Genomic DNA, 13,466 nt, shown 5'->3' on the forward strand with positions numbered 1-13,466 from the left:
ACAGTGGCTTTTCATCTAAAACATTTAATATAAAATCACTGTATACAAACACCTAATTCATTTTGTTCAATTTTTTTATTCCATGTACTTTACAAATGTTTCAAATAACCAGGTGATAAAATATGTCTAATGACTGATTATTATTGCTGTACACACACTCTGATGCATTTTGTTATTTTTTTTAGAAAATTATATCTTGTTCTGTTCTGCACTGCTAATTTTCTCATTTCAATTCTATCCCATCTAATTTGAAGAATACCTTTTTATGAATGCATGGCGATTAATCCTGCTGCACAGACAATTTGCCATGCTCTGGAGCGTATCAGTGTTGCTATAAACAGGTCGAGTCTAATGGCGTATGAGGAATTCAAGTTGCAAAGTGCAGAGGGAACATGTGGAAGATGACAAACAGCCTTTTGCTGTGGGATGTTTCAATAAAGTCATCGGAATGCAAAGAGGGATTTCAAATGTCACGGCATTTTACATACACACGCACATTAATGCACAGAGGCATGTATTCGCTCGCATGCAAAAATATGAATATGTTTTCTTACGCACGCCCACACACAGAAACATCAAACCAGATTTTGCCTAATTATCTTAAGCTAAACTTTCCCACCGTCTTTGATACACTTCCCCTAAAGCATGTGAGTGTAGCTGTAAAATAAAAACAGATTTGGCTTTAGTCATTAGCCCCTTCCACCCGTAAAGCAGCCACAATTTTGCAACCGTTTCAACTCTGGTTTCCTGATCTGACAGTGGAATAATGAGTCACTTTACACATTGGGGTAGAAAGTATTAAAAGATTTCGAGAGGAAGGTAGTGAGCAACAACTGGTGTGTGTGTCTACGTGTGTGGAAGGTGATGGATATCAATGTTGCATCAGAGCTCAGGTAGGAAGAGAGAACACGATGTAGAAATGTTGGAAATTTTAGCCTGCTCAAACTCAAAGAAAACTACCCTGCAGTCTCTACATACATAAAGCCATGCACATACATCCACACACACACACACACACCCAAAAAGTCTCAGAGCACGAAACATGTAATGCCACATACAACTTTCTCTGCGGAATAATCTTTTTAATGTACCTGCTGTATTCTACCTCCACGCTTGGTTACTCTGTTGTTGTCTTGTTACTGTCAGAGAATGCTAGACGTATTGTCAGAGAGGAAGAGAAAATAGAAGAACTTTCAGCTGCCTCCTCCTCCTCTTCTATTCTCCTATTTCATCTTTTATCATTTCTCTGCGCTCCGTTGTAGTCTGGTGTGCCTGCTGTGCTAACCAGGCCCAGTTAAGCCTACGCACAGACAACACAAACACTCACCAACAGGTACTGGCCTGAATTCAACCCCTTGTGGCATTAATGAATTTTCTCTTTTTGAAGTGTATTTATGTGTCTGTGTGTGTGTGTGTGTGACTAAGTGTCTTTACATAGGAAGGCAGAATGTGCAACAGATGCATGGTTTTTAATGAGCATTAAGATTTTCTTGTGGTTTTATGCATCTTAATAATCCTTCCTAGAATGACACATAATAATACATAAACAGTTATAATGAGATCTTGACACATGATGAGACCTTTGAGTGATACAGTGAGTCAGACTGAATTAACAGCAATGTCAATAAATACTGTAATAAAAAACATAGAATTTGTAGTATGCCATGAGACACAGTGTACATTCAGTGTTCAGCATGTGTGTTCCATCTCATTTATTTTTTTATAATTTGTACTTGGCCTTGGACATGACATGAATGTAGCAGTAGGAACGATTTTTCAGTATTTTTCTAATGTTTCTAACAAATGAGGTTAGAAACCTTTTGTTTAAATCTTGACAACTGGGTACTAAATTAGCATAGTTTGACAATACCACTTTCATTTTAAAATATAGTAAAACTCCACAGGGGACATTTTCTCATGTTAGGACTGAATGCCTCATTTGATGCAGTTATTTTTTATTCTGCATCATACTGTGGAGCTTACAATAAGGGATAATTGATTTAGTTTATTTTAGTTTATTTTAGTTTAAAACTGAAAGCTTCAGTAAATAAATCTGTAGCACACATTACACAAATAAAGGTCTGTGAGATGCAAAGGATCAGGGCGTCTCATCGGTCTGCGTACTACGTATCAGTAAAACGTACTTAAACTAATATCAACTAGGGTTCTCAAAAGGGCACTTAAATTACTCTCATATATTCCACAAATTGAGCTCATATCGTAAGTTGAGTCAGGATAATGGAGTCGTTAGTACCACTCAGATCATCTGATTCAGAGCGCCGACAGCACACCTACACTCGCTGTCACCAAGAGGTCCATTCACACGCCTGCCCCACACATCTATTAATACTGCTATCAGCTATTGCTGCTGTTGCCACTACATTGTAGCCTGATTCATGAACAATTCAACTAGTAAACCATATCAGTATTTTTTTGATACATCAGGCATTTGAATATATATTTCCTCATCTAGTACGTCTGTCATCATGTGCGCACAGATAATGGTGAACAGCTGTGTCCCTTATACTCCCGTATACTCACTCTAGCCCCACTTGAGCTCTCTGCTTTTGCCCTGCCGATATGAGATGTCTTTCTGATTGTACAATTGTATTCTGATGATATGATCACATTATGTTGTCGTTCAACAAAGTAATGATTCTGAAGAAGTCGCAATTCCAACAAAAAGGTTTTGTACATGACAGTGGACAGTTTATTGCCTGCATTTGGTTTTGTATTAATTTGTAATGTCATGATAAATATGTTGATATTATATTTTAATTCTTATTATTACTATTAAAAGGACGTTTCTTTGTTTGCCTCTGACGTCAAGCGCTTGCTCGTGGTGGGAATTGTTGAGTCTCTGTAAATAATTTAAGGAGTACAGTATAGACCTGCTCTATATTAAATGGTCCTGAGATAACTTCTGTGATCTGGCACTATACAAATTAAAATTAATTGAATTATTAGCATATAGATCAGTAAGCCCTAGACAGCTTATTATGTTATAGTTTATCTTATTAGTAGACCATGTTTTAGACTTACTCACATTCTATCCATGATCCACAGCTTTCAGCTTTTAAAAGAGGCATAACTGTAAACAAAAAAACAGTTTTTCTTTTTCTTTCTTGTGTGCGTTCATCATCCAACTTGTACCGTTTAGAAGTGCTAAAATATTCTCAACTTTCACTACAAACACTATTGGCAGTGTGTGTGTGTGTGAATAATTTAAGGAAGCACTCTACAGCTTCATCCAATCAGGCAAATGTGGGAACCCAAAGGAATAAAAGCACCATTCTTACGATCTCCTCTTGCTGCATAATCATATCAACTTAACAATGACTTTAGAAGCTCATAGTAAAGTGTGCTTTTATGCAAGCAGCTCCCAGCAATTATGAAGAGAGACATGTTGAATCTGAGAGCATCTGATTAGATTAATACATTCTCATCTTACATTTAGAGAAAGAGGCCTTTTCAACTTCTATGGTCCTCCACACTCTGATGAGAGCACTCTATATATGTTGATTTATACGCATCTACGTGAAAGTACACACATACACACAGAAGAGACACATCACCTGCTTTCCAGTGTCCAGTGAACAAGCCTTTTGAAGCAATTATTTTATAATGAAGCCGTAGACTGACATGAATAGATTCTACACATGGCACGATGGGCACAGACGGTTACTTAACAGGTAGAGAGACACTTTACTGTTAACAGCCACAGGACTGGTCCTCAGAGAAGCTCTAGTGGTGGTGTGTATTTGTCAAGCTTATTGTTTGATGTTAGGAGGGTCTTTCTTTTGCTCTCTGTACTGGCTTGAGAGTGAAATAACTGTGCTGTTAGGAAATGTGTGTGGTTGTCACAGGTACTTACTGCACAGACTTGGAGGACTGGGACCTGAACTTGCTGAACTCGCCTGGAGCGGTCCACTCTGTACCCAGCTGCAACACACAAGACAGGAGACAGATCAGAGTGGGTGTGAGAGAAAGAGAAGGGGGAGAGAAAGGAGCACACAGGTGTGCGATCAGGGGATAAGAACAGCATAAGACGTGTTCAAGCATTCGAGGTACATCAAGTATCGAAGTCTGAAAAATCCTTCCTAGAAATCAACTTTGCGGAAGAGTTGTGTAGGATTACAGAAGGTTTACCTCATGAGCTCATTTTTAATTCAGAAAACGGATTGGTGATTTCAAAAGGGTGCTGCAAGATATTTTTTTCCTGGTTATGATAGAAAAGCAAATGAATACTGTTGGGAATATAAGATAATATGACCCGAAGCAACAGGGAGAGTCAATCAGGAGGCAAGTTCTGACAGGCAAAGTGAGCAAATGAGAGCTAATGGCTATAAATAGACAAAAAATCAGAAAGAGCGATTCCCTGCCAATACTGACTCTAAGAATCCGGCTCATCACGGCCCCCAGAGCCCCCGTTTCAGCCCCTCGGTCGAATCAGTGCCCATTCATTTCCTCAGCAAGCCAACGCGACTAATTAGAGCCCCTGCTGCTGTTGATCCATAATGAAAGAATAAGACTACGATCACAGTGGGCATGCCTTTAATTGTTTGTGCTGGCCACACTTCTGGGTTTGAAGCCGGTCAGAAAACATGGCGGAGAGTGGTTCTAACAGCTCACTAGAGCCTTTTAGTTAGTAAATGGCTGCTGATCCTCACTCTGGGTAACACAATTTTTTTCACAGAGAGCCGCACACACAGCAACACACACCTACAAGATAATGACACACATACATATATGAAATGGCAATTACACAATGGCACCTCTGAACGTGTTTGCTGGCACGAGAAGAGAGCCACTATGGGAAGAAAACCTCAAAAAACAGGCAGTAATGTCCATCCAAAACCAACCAGGCCCCTGGCAGTCTTAAAGCCTCTGAGAGTCTCTGTGAAGCAGTTGGCTAGAGAAGAGGACACAATGTGTGCTACTGTGCCTTCACTCTGAAGCCCACAGCATGCTGCTGCCGTAGTACATTTCCACACCAACAGTTTCCTCATATAGTCCTCCTCCTCTTCCAAAGAAGAAAGAAGAATGTGAGCGGAGAGCATGTTCGTTCATAAATGATGTGATGCTGATATGGTCTTGGGTTTGCATCTAAAATTAAATCTACAAGTTTCAATTAGCACTGATTGTTTATTAAATTTTACAGTAAATGTTCCACATAGACAACATTGCGTGGTCAGCATCCGGTGGTCTGTGGGCCACCAGACCGTGTTAGAAGAGTACTCCACCGATTTAGCATTGCACCTCTATTACATTGTAGATATTATTCGATATAAAATATTCGATATAAGATAGTCGGGTGTGTTACACTGCTAGCAGCTAATGTAGCCTCGAGCTGTTAGCCTCAAGCAGAGATGAGGACGTGCTACAGAGGTCTGGCAAGCTCACTTCTTTTCTAGCCTCCACAGGCCCAGATTTTTTTTTTTTCATTTTCAAACTAATTTTCATTTCCAACCAAAGCTGACTCAAGTGACATCCCTTGAGGCAATTTATCCGACTCTCCACAGCTCCCTCTGGAGCCACAAAAGGCTTTATACACTCCCCACTACCTGTAAGCAGACAGATGTTTATGTTGGCGCACCTCCCCATTTAAGCATTTGTCCATAAAGAGACCCAAAGGCTCCACTCACTGACTGTGGAATATCAGTCAACATCCAAACAACACAGGTGCACTGTGTTGTTTGGATGTTGACTGGACATATTGGTAAACCAACACACAAACTCCACTTCTCAGACCCCCTCCTGAATGGCATGTGTGCTGGCTGGGTCTGTATGTTAGTCGAAGCACAAACAATAACGTGGCTCACTTCTGATGCCGCTATAAGACTTGCTGGCTTGTGAGAATGGCAAAATGTACCTTTTATATTCCAGTTAGCTCATTAACACACCAACACTGTAACCTGTAAATTCTGCACTTGTTAATTATCTGCACCAGTCACAATACACCCACTGCTTCCTTATGTATTGTCTATGCTTCTTATTTGTTACGCTTGTTTGGAAGACAATACTTGTTTTTCATTATGCATGTGTTGACTTGAGCATGTACAGTAACTCTTTGTTTTCTACATAAATAAATGAAAACTCATTGAAGTTTTCGTCTTGTTTTGTTCAGCTCATCCTGACTTGTGACGACTACAGAAAGTAGTTCAATAGAATCTCATTTAAGCTTGTCTTCTTCAAAAGAATTATCATTAAAATCAAATTTGTGTCACTGCAAAGTGCTGTTATTTTTTTTTATATTAAGAGTGAATAATTCAGTGAAAGTTAAATAACTTGGCAAATCATGGATGGAGTAGGAACCTCAGAATCTTTCAAAGTAGAAGAAAACAAAGCTGCAACCAAAATCTTTACACTGAATGTATATAAGAAAACTTGTGAGACAATCCTGTTAAAAATGTCTTTATTTGCTGTACTCCTTGTGAGTACATTGTTTTCTCTGACAGAGCTGTTGTTCAGAGGAAAAACAGAGTGATCACATAGCAGAGGCAGCACTGCAAAAATATTCATCTCAGCAAGTCATATCTAGTGCTGACCCCAAATACAGCCTTTTTTTAACTTTAAAATAAGTGAAAAAATCTGTGTACAGGCAGAAAACACGATAATTTCATTCATTGTGTGTGGAAGCAAAAAGAAGTGATCTCACGAGTGAACATGAAGATAAATGACATGTTAAAATGATATCAAAATTATGCTTTTGACCAGTGAAATTACATTACAGACATTCAACTCACACGCTGGCTGAATCAAGATTATATCTATCACACCTTTCCACCCCAAAAGCCTGACGTCCTCATTTATAATGATACATTATGAATTCATTTTGCAACATTATTTTTTCTTTTGCCCCCAATAGGGGTCACCACAGGGTATCATGTGTAGATCTGATGATCTGCATATTTGATTTGGCATAGGATTTTTACACTGGATGCCTTTCCTGACACAACCCCCTTTATTTATACAGGCTTGGGACTGGCTATTAGGAAAGTACCAGCTTGTGCATCCCCAGTGGCTGGGAGCAAAAATACAGGTGCAAATTCTTTTGTCCTTTTGTCAGTGCACTGTACCGCATATTCTGTTTTATAAGGTTTTGAATTCCCACAGTAGTTCTAGAACATTCCTTTTATGTCTTATCCATTTTCTTCACTTAGTCTGTCAATAGTTCAAACAACCTTCTTTCACAGGGTTTGGGATGATCTGGATTCTTTTGAGAGCAGCTGTAAACAGAAAGTAAATTGAGGGTTTTAAATTATGTAGTTTCACACAAAGGCGAAAAACATTAGTATCAAGGAGCAAATCTCCTTCCAAAATTAAAGGTTGTTTTTCTCTATTGTTTCCTTGTCAGATGGTTTATCAGCTGTATGTGAACAAAGGCAGGATCAAAGTCATTGTTACACGGACAAATAACAGTGTAGTACTTCAGTTTTCCCATGAAAGGGGCAGCTGTTCTCCAAGATACGTGTGCACAGACATGAGAGAAACAAGCACACACACACTAACACATATGCACAAAGACATGTTTCCCACTGAACAGTGAGTCATTGCGCATTGAGAGCAGCATCTCCTCACCAGGCTAGGTGGGAAGTAAATCAGAAGGCAAGCAGCCAGGTAGCCATGAGGGGTGACACACACAGACACACACTGTTATTTTGCTTCTACTTTGTCGCCACGAGAAATAAGGTAGGGAACTTGGGGACCGAATTTCTTAAACCTAAAGCAGACAAACAACCCAGACATACGCCAACCTTGGTCTAACGTAACCTCTCTCTTTGTCCTTCTCTTTTTTTCCTGCTCCGTCTCTGTGTGAACCTCACCCACATATGTAGGTACCTCGAGAAAACTCATTTCAGATGGCTATTGGCCCTGAAACACTCAAAAGTGAAACTCAAAACAGGGTCAAGAAATGTAAGAAATAATGTAATGGAGCTATGGAGACATTACTCCACTCTCTATGAACTCCTTTTCTCCAATACAGTATTTTTTTCTCTCCATATGAAAAGAGAAAAATAACAGAGAAACAGCTGACCTGCCATGTAACTTTAGAGTACTGTTTTCTTTCTATTATTCTGTCTCAGCCTCAGTGTGTTTTTTTCAGCTGAACTTCGACTGCAAACTTTTACATCACATTTATTCAGATGACAGTTTCATCTAAAGATGCATTCAACCATGAGGAATTGCAAGAATCATGCAAGTACATCAACTTAATCAAATATGCTAGAGGGCTACAAGGGCTACATTTAGAAACAATAGGAGATAGAGAAAGAGTTTTTTTTAGGGGGCAATTTTAAACACAAAAATATACTGAACAGATACTTTAGTAACACTGTTCACTTGATTTTCAAGCATGTGCATGAGGACACATGCCATGGGATAAGTATGAAGGTGAGATGGGTCAGGCCTGCCTGATTGCATTCAGGCAAATCACAACCATGTCAACAGAAAGCAGAAAAGGATGACCATTATTTGGCGTGCGCGTCACATGATGATGCTCAAAATTCAGATTGAAGCAGGAATTGAAAGGCAGAATCGATGAGATGGAAAGATGAAAGCCTGTACTGTGCTAGTAATTGTCCTCATTGTGTCATCCCATGCTGTCAACATGTGTGTGAAATCTGGAATCGCTCAATGCATTCTTAAATTAGGGCTTTTGACCTTTGAGTCAAAAGTGTCACCAGTTCAGTGTCCGACCATTTGTGAAACATGGTCACAATGTCCCCTTCTGTTCCTGCTTTTAATTAATGCCCAAAAAGTCTTTCTGAGGACATTATGATGGCACAGTGAAGTTGACCTTTGACCTTTTGGACAAAAAATATCACTTCGTTGTTGTATCCCATGAGACATGTCTGTGACATTGTGTCATAATTAACCCATGAATTCTCGAGTTATGACCAAAAACATGTTTGTCAAGGTCATTTTGAGGTCACAGTCACCTTTGAGTCAAAAGTGTCACCAATTCACTGTCTGACCAATTGTGGAAAAGGGTCATCAATTCTTGAGTTATGGCTGCTTTGTGACATCACAGTGACCTTTGACCATCAAATTCTAATCAGTCTAATCATCCTTGAGTCCAAGGCGTTGCTGAGATATCGCTTTCACAAGAATGGGACGGACAAATGGACGGACGGGCGCACAAAGTGGCAAAATCAGGCTTTCTAGCTTTTCTTTAAAAACAAAAATCAGGTAAAAAAGTTATTCTTTGAGTCTCCAGAAAAACATACTGATTGCAACACTTTGACCTCAGTACAGACAACGGAGACTCGTATTACTGGTCTAATTGCAATTAACTTGATGTGAGGAAAAAAGTGAAACAGGTGCATTCAGAGACATAGTCAACAGTCTTTGTGACCTCTGGGCGCACTTGTCTCATTAAGCATAAATACTCTGTGCCTTTAAGTGGGATCATGTTTGCAGCCTTCATGATGCACGACCATTTGAATGAAGTGTGGGGTTTAGAATGGTATTTTTCCCACCTTCAAAGCAGTCACCGATTTTCAATCATTTTAATCTGGCATAAAACCCACCTGCAGATACTTCAAACTGCCTTGCGTTTGGTAATCTATCACAATTATCCTTATGTCTGTTTTTATTGTTGTCAAAGTTACATTATTAATGGCTGGTTGTACAGCTGTTGAGTAGTTTGAATCAAATGTTTTGCTCCAACTAATGTAACTGCAACAGGAATAAAAGCAGACATAGTAATGCTGCTCGCTGTGATGGATTGCCTATCTCAAGCAGGTTTACAATTTTAATCTTGGGGGCATTCATTTTGTTCCCCGTTTGTTTTTTTATGTCTGTCCAAATGGATTACTGGGTGCATGGAGGTTGGAAATTTCAACTTGGAACTTCAACAAAGAATGAAAGTAATTATTTGCATGTCATATTTGGTTTCAATCCAAAATGCTATTTACTATTTTTGGACAGATGTTGCTACCTGGCAATGAAGTATCTGAAAAACACCAAAATAGGCCTTTTTACAGCAGACATTTAGACTTGTCATAGTAGGTAAAGTGCAGGTGTAACTAATGGATTCGTTCTCACTGTCACAGCATGACAGTAAGCCAGCATTCACTATGCCAGGACCCTGAAACTGAAGCAGCAGAATTCAACCATTATTTATTTTATTATTCAAACTTGTGCTTGTCCTAATGTGACATATCAAAATCTCTCAAATGAAAAAGGCCTCTGGAAAAAGGTACCTTTTCCATCAATCCACTATGAGTCACTATGGGAAAGTGGGTGTTTTGTTTACAGCAAAACTCACATATTACAAAAAGTCACTATAAGTATAACCATAACTCACATATCTACACAGTTTAATGCCTTATTGTTCGATACAGTGAAGCTCAACTGTGAAATAGTGTCTGTTACTGAGAATGAGGAGCTACTGTTGCTATTGAGTCTCATATTGATTAAACCTCTCTGACCCAGTTTCCTCTGCGTCTCTGTCTGCATATTTGTCTTTTTTTGTCTGCTTTCTGAACCAGACAAAAATGTATCACAGCACATATGACATACATCCGCACATCACAAGCACTGCACTGGTGCATGAAATCACACACACACACACACACACACACACACACACACACATACACACAAGCTTTTTGGTACTCCTAAGGCTCTCTCTATATCAGACAAGCCCCGGTCTGGTTCTGTGGGAAGCTCTGCATGAGCTGTCTGGAGACATTCTGATTGAAGGAAAATCTCATTACAGATTAGCTGAAGGCAAAAAATATGATTAATGCCAAGAAGGGACAATGGATGATCCTCACTCACATTAAGTACATTCATATGCGCACAGATAATGTCCCAGCAGGACTGAGGAGAGGGTTCTTATTAGAAGTGCCCTCCCTTCCTTCAACACACTGACCAACCAGAGCAAGCTGGTATGTGTAAGGAACAGAGGAAGTAATCATTACTCAAGGTCAATTTTGTCTTTCTGGGTCGGTGCAGAATTGTGTGTTTGAAAGCAACTGCATGAGAGCCAGGATTAAAGAGAGCTTTTCTATGTATACGAGTGTGAGAAAGACAGAAATGGACCTCAACAGATGACGTCATCCTTTCATTAAGGTGTCCTAAGGGGGAATCAGGAGATATCAGTTACATCCGGTACATCATTCGAAAGCTAGCCACGAATTGCTGACAAGGGTCCTCGCAGAAACGCCACGGTAACGCTTCAGCTCCCTGATTCTAGTCCCATCGCAGCTAAATGTCTCATGGCAGCACATTCCATATATAGCCAGTTCACCTTTGAGGATGATACTGCAGTGACCACTAATATAAAATAACAGTCCTTTACAATATATACTATGTGTATTTTTAGAGCAGTGAGTCATGAGAAGAACAGGAACTACAGCCTGGAAATATGAGCAGGGATAAGAAACTATCCAAATCATTAGGCATTATTGCTGCATAAGTTTCTGCTAGCGAGGTTTCTACACAAACATTGCACCAGGGGGTCAAATTTGGCTCATTGCTTATGAAATTAGGTACATTCTCTGTAACTTCTTGGAATAACTCCAGCAGCAGCTTAAACACCTCATGAAATTTTTGAGGAAATTTTCCCAATTGGAGAGTTCTGAGCCTCTAGCAATAAAAAAACACTCTACAGAAAGCTCACTCAATTAAATGAGATCCCTCTTACATCCTAGTCCATGCTGCCCTCAAGTCATTGATTCAGATGTTCTTTATTAAGCTTGATTATATTTATATATAACTGTACATGTTGAAGAGTTTGCAGGAACCTTCACTCACTACAAGGGCTTATGTAGACCACAGTCAATGTGCCAGTATGTGTGTGTTATAATACTCTAACAGACGGCCACAGTGAAATGTGTTCACTTAATTATTATACTTTAAGTCAATTCATTTAAAACTGATATAATTACTAGATGTAATTATCTCATTTGTATTAACAGCTACGAGTTATTAGGAGAATTTAAACAAAAAAGTGGGACGAAAAGTTTTAAGCATGCTTTTAGGCAGATTTGCAAAGCACTGCATTACCTGATCTAACTGTGCCAGAGGGTTTGTTACACAGGATATCTGGGAAGTTGTCATTGGAAACTCTTTGGAAAAGGGCAGACATTTAAAAAAAAAAACTTAGTAGTACATGGTCAACCTCTTACCGAAGCCAGTCGGGAGAAGAGCAAGAACATATTTTCCATTTTCAATCGAGAAAAGCTTTTAGTGCCATTCTTTGCTCTTCTTTCAATGAAGAAATACTCTCCTGTTCTGATATAATTGGTGCTAGCAACACACACCAAGCATTAGCTCGTGTCATAGCTGCCAGCGGTTCCTCATAGAACACATGATTGGCTAGAACCACAGTGGTTCAGACACAAGCGCATAACTTGACGCCTGGCAAGATGAATTCTCACTTGATTTTGTGATCTCCTGAATCCAGCTGCCTTGCAAGGGTATCATTACCTGCTCTTGGCAGAAAATTGGTGATGTGCAAGGGCCTTAGTATATACTGTATATGAAACACTAACTTATTAAAATTGGGCAAAAATGCAAACAATATTACAGGTCCTTACTTAACCTAACGAAACCATTATTTTCTTGTCAGACTTTTTTCCCCTAAACTCATGCAGACAGATGGGTCACATAATGAGGAACAGAGCAGAGAGTTAGATTTTTATCTGTGAAACACAACGTGTCTCTGAAGACAGGGGAGGCAGCGAGGCCTGTCTGTCAGCCACTGGCAGAATGAATGATCCCTGGCCATAGCACTGCTCCCCTGCCATTACCTAGATGATATTTCTCTGCTGCTAAATGTCACATCAATATTCGCTGCCAGCTAATTAATCTCAGCTCCCATGGAACCTGGTGGCATCTCACATCCTGTTGGAATACAGATGGCTCCATAGCTGGACCTTTGCTCTTAACACACATTTGCCCGGGGCACTCATATGGTGCAGTTCAAACACTGTGCAACCTCATGCATCTTGTCCTTCTTAAAAATGTAAGAAGGTTTCACTGAGAAAACTTTATTAGTGAAGGCAGAAGCAGCACAGCTTGACTTTTATTCGATTGGAGGCAGAGGGTACTTCAAGGATAGATGGAAAAAGGAAACGATTTTTTACAGGATGTTCTACAGGAGGATTTGAGTCTCCAGTATTCTGAGCTGTGTGTTGGAGGTGAGTGATACCCTGAGTGTTAGGATGGTGACGCGAGGTGAGCGGGTGACTACTAAAGACGAACAGGGTCAAATCGCACTGTGTCCCTCCTGTAAGCTGGAGCACTGGCAGAATAAAAGGCTTATGTTGTTGACAGCTGCAACTGTCATATAATGGATGTCTAATAGCCTTTGACCCTTAAAATCCCATTAATAACTACATTTCTAGAGAATAGCTTTCCCATATCTAATCTGTCATTGTGTGCATGATTGTCTGTATCCATAAGATGCCATTTAGAGCTATGAGTTACCCTCAACCTGAATATCATATGAG

At 39.7% G+C, this 13,466-nt stretch overlaps 1 protein-coding gene across 1 annotated transcript in view; it reads right to left on the reverse strand.

The window, feature by feature from the left end:
• The window catches only part of b4galnt4a (beta-1,4-N-acetyl-galactosaminyl transferase 4a), a 124,772-nt gene that overhangs the window by 32,274 nt on the left and 79,032 nt on the right, over positions 1–13,466 (reverse strand). The window contains exon 7 of the mRNA XM_035665693.1: positions 3,875–3,942. Within this exon, the coding sequence (XP_035521586.1) occupies positions 3,875–3,942 (68 nt within the window). The remainder of the gene's footprint in view (positions 1–3,874; positions 3,943–13,466) is intronic.

The sequence above is a fragment of the Morone saxatilis genome, unplaced genomic scaffold (assembly GCF_004916995.1).
Source record: "Morone saxatilis isolate NCDOM2014 unplaced genomic scaffold, NCSU_SB_2.0 Contig2, whole genome shotgun sequence".
Lineage (NCBI taxonomy): Eukaryota > Metazoa > Chordata > Actinopteri > Moronidae > Morone > Morone saxatilis.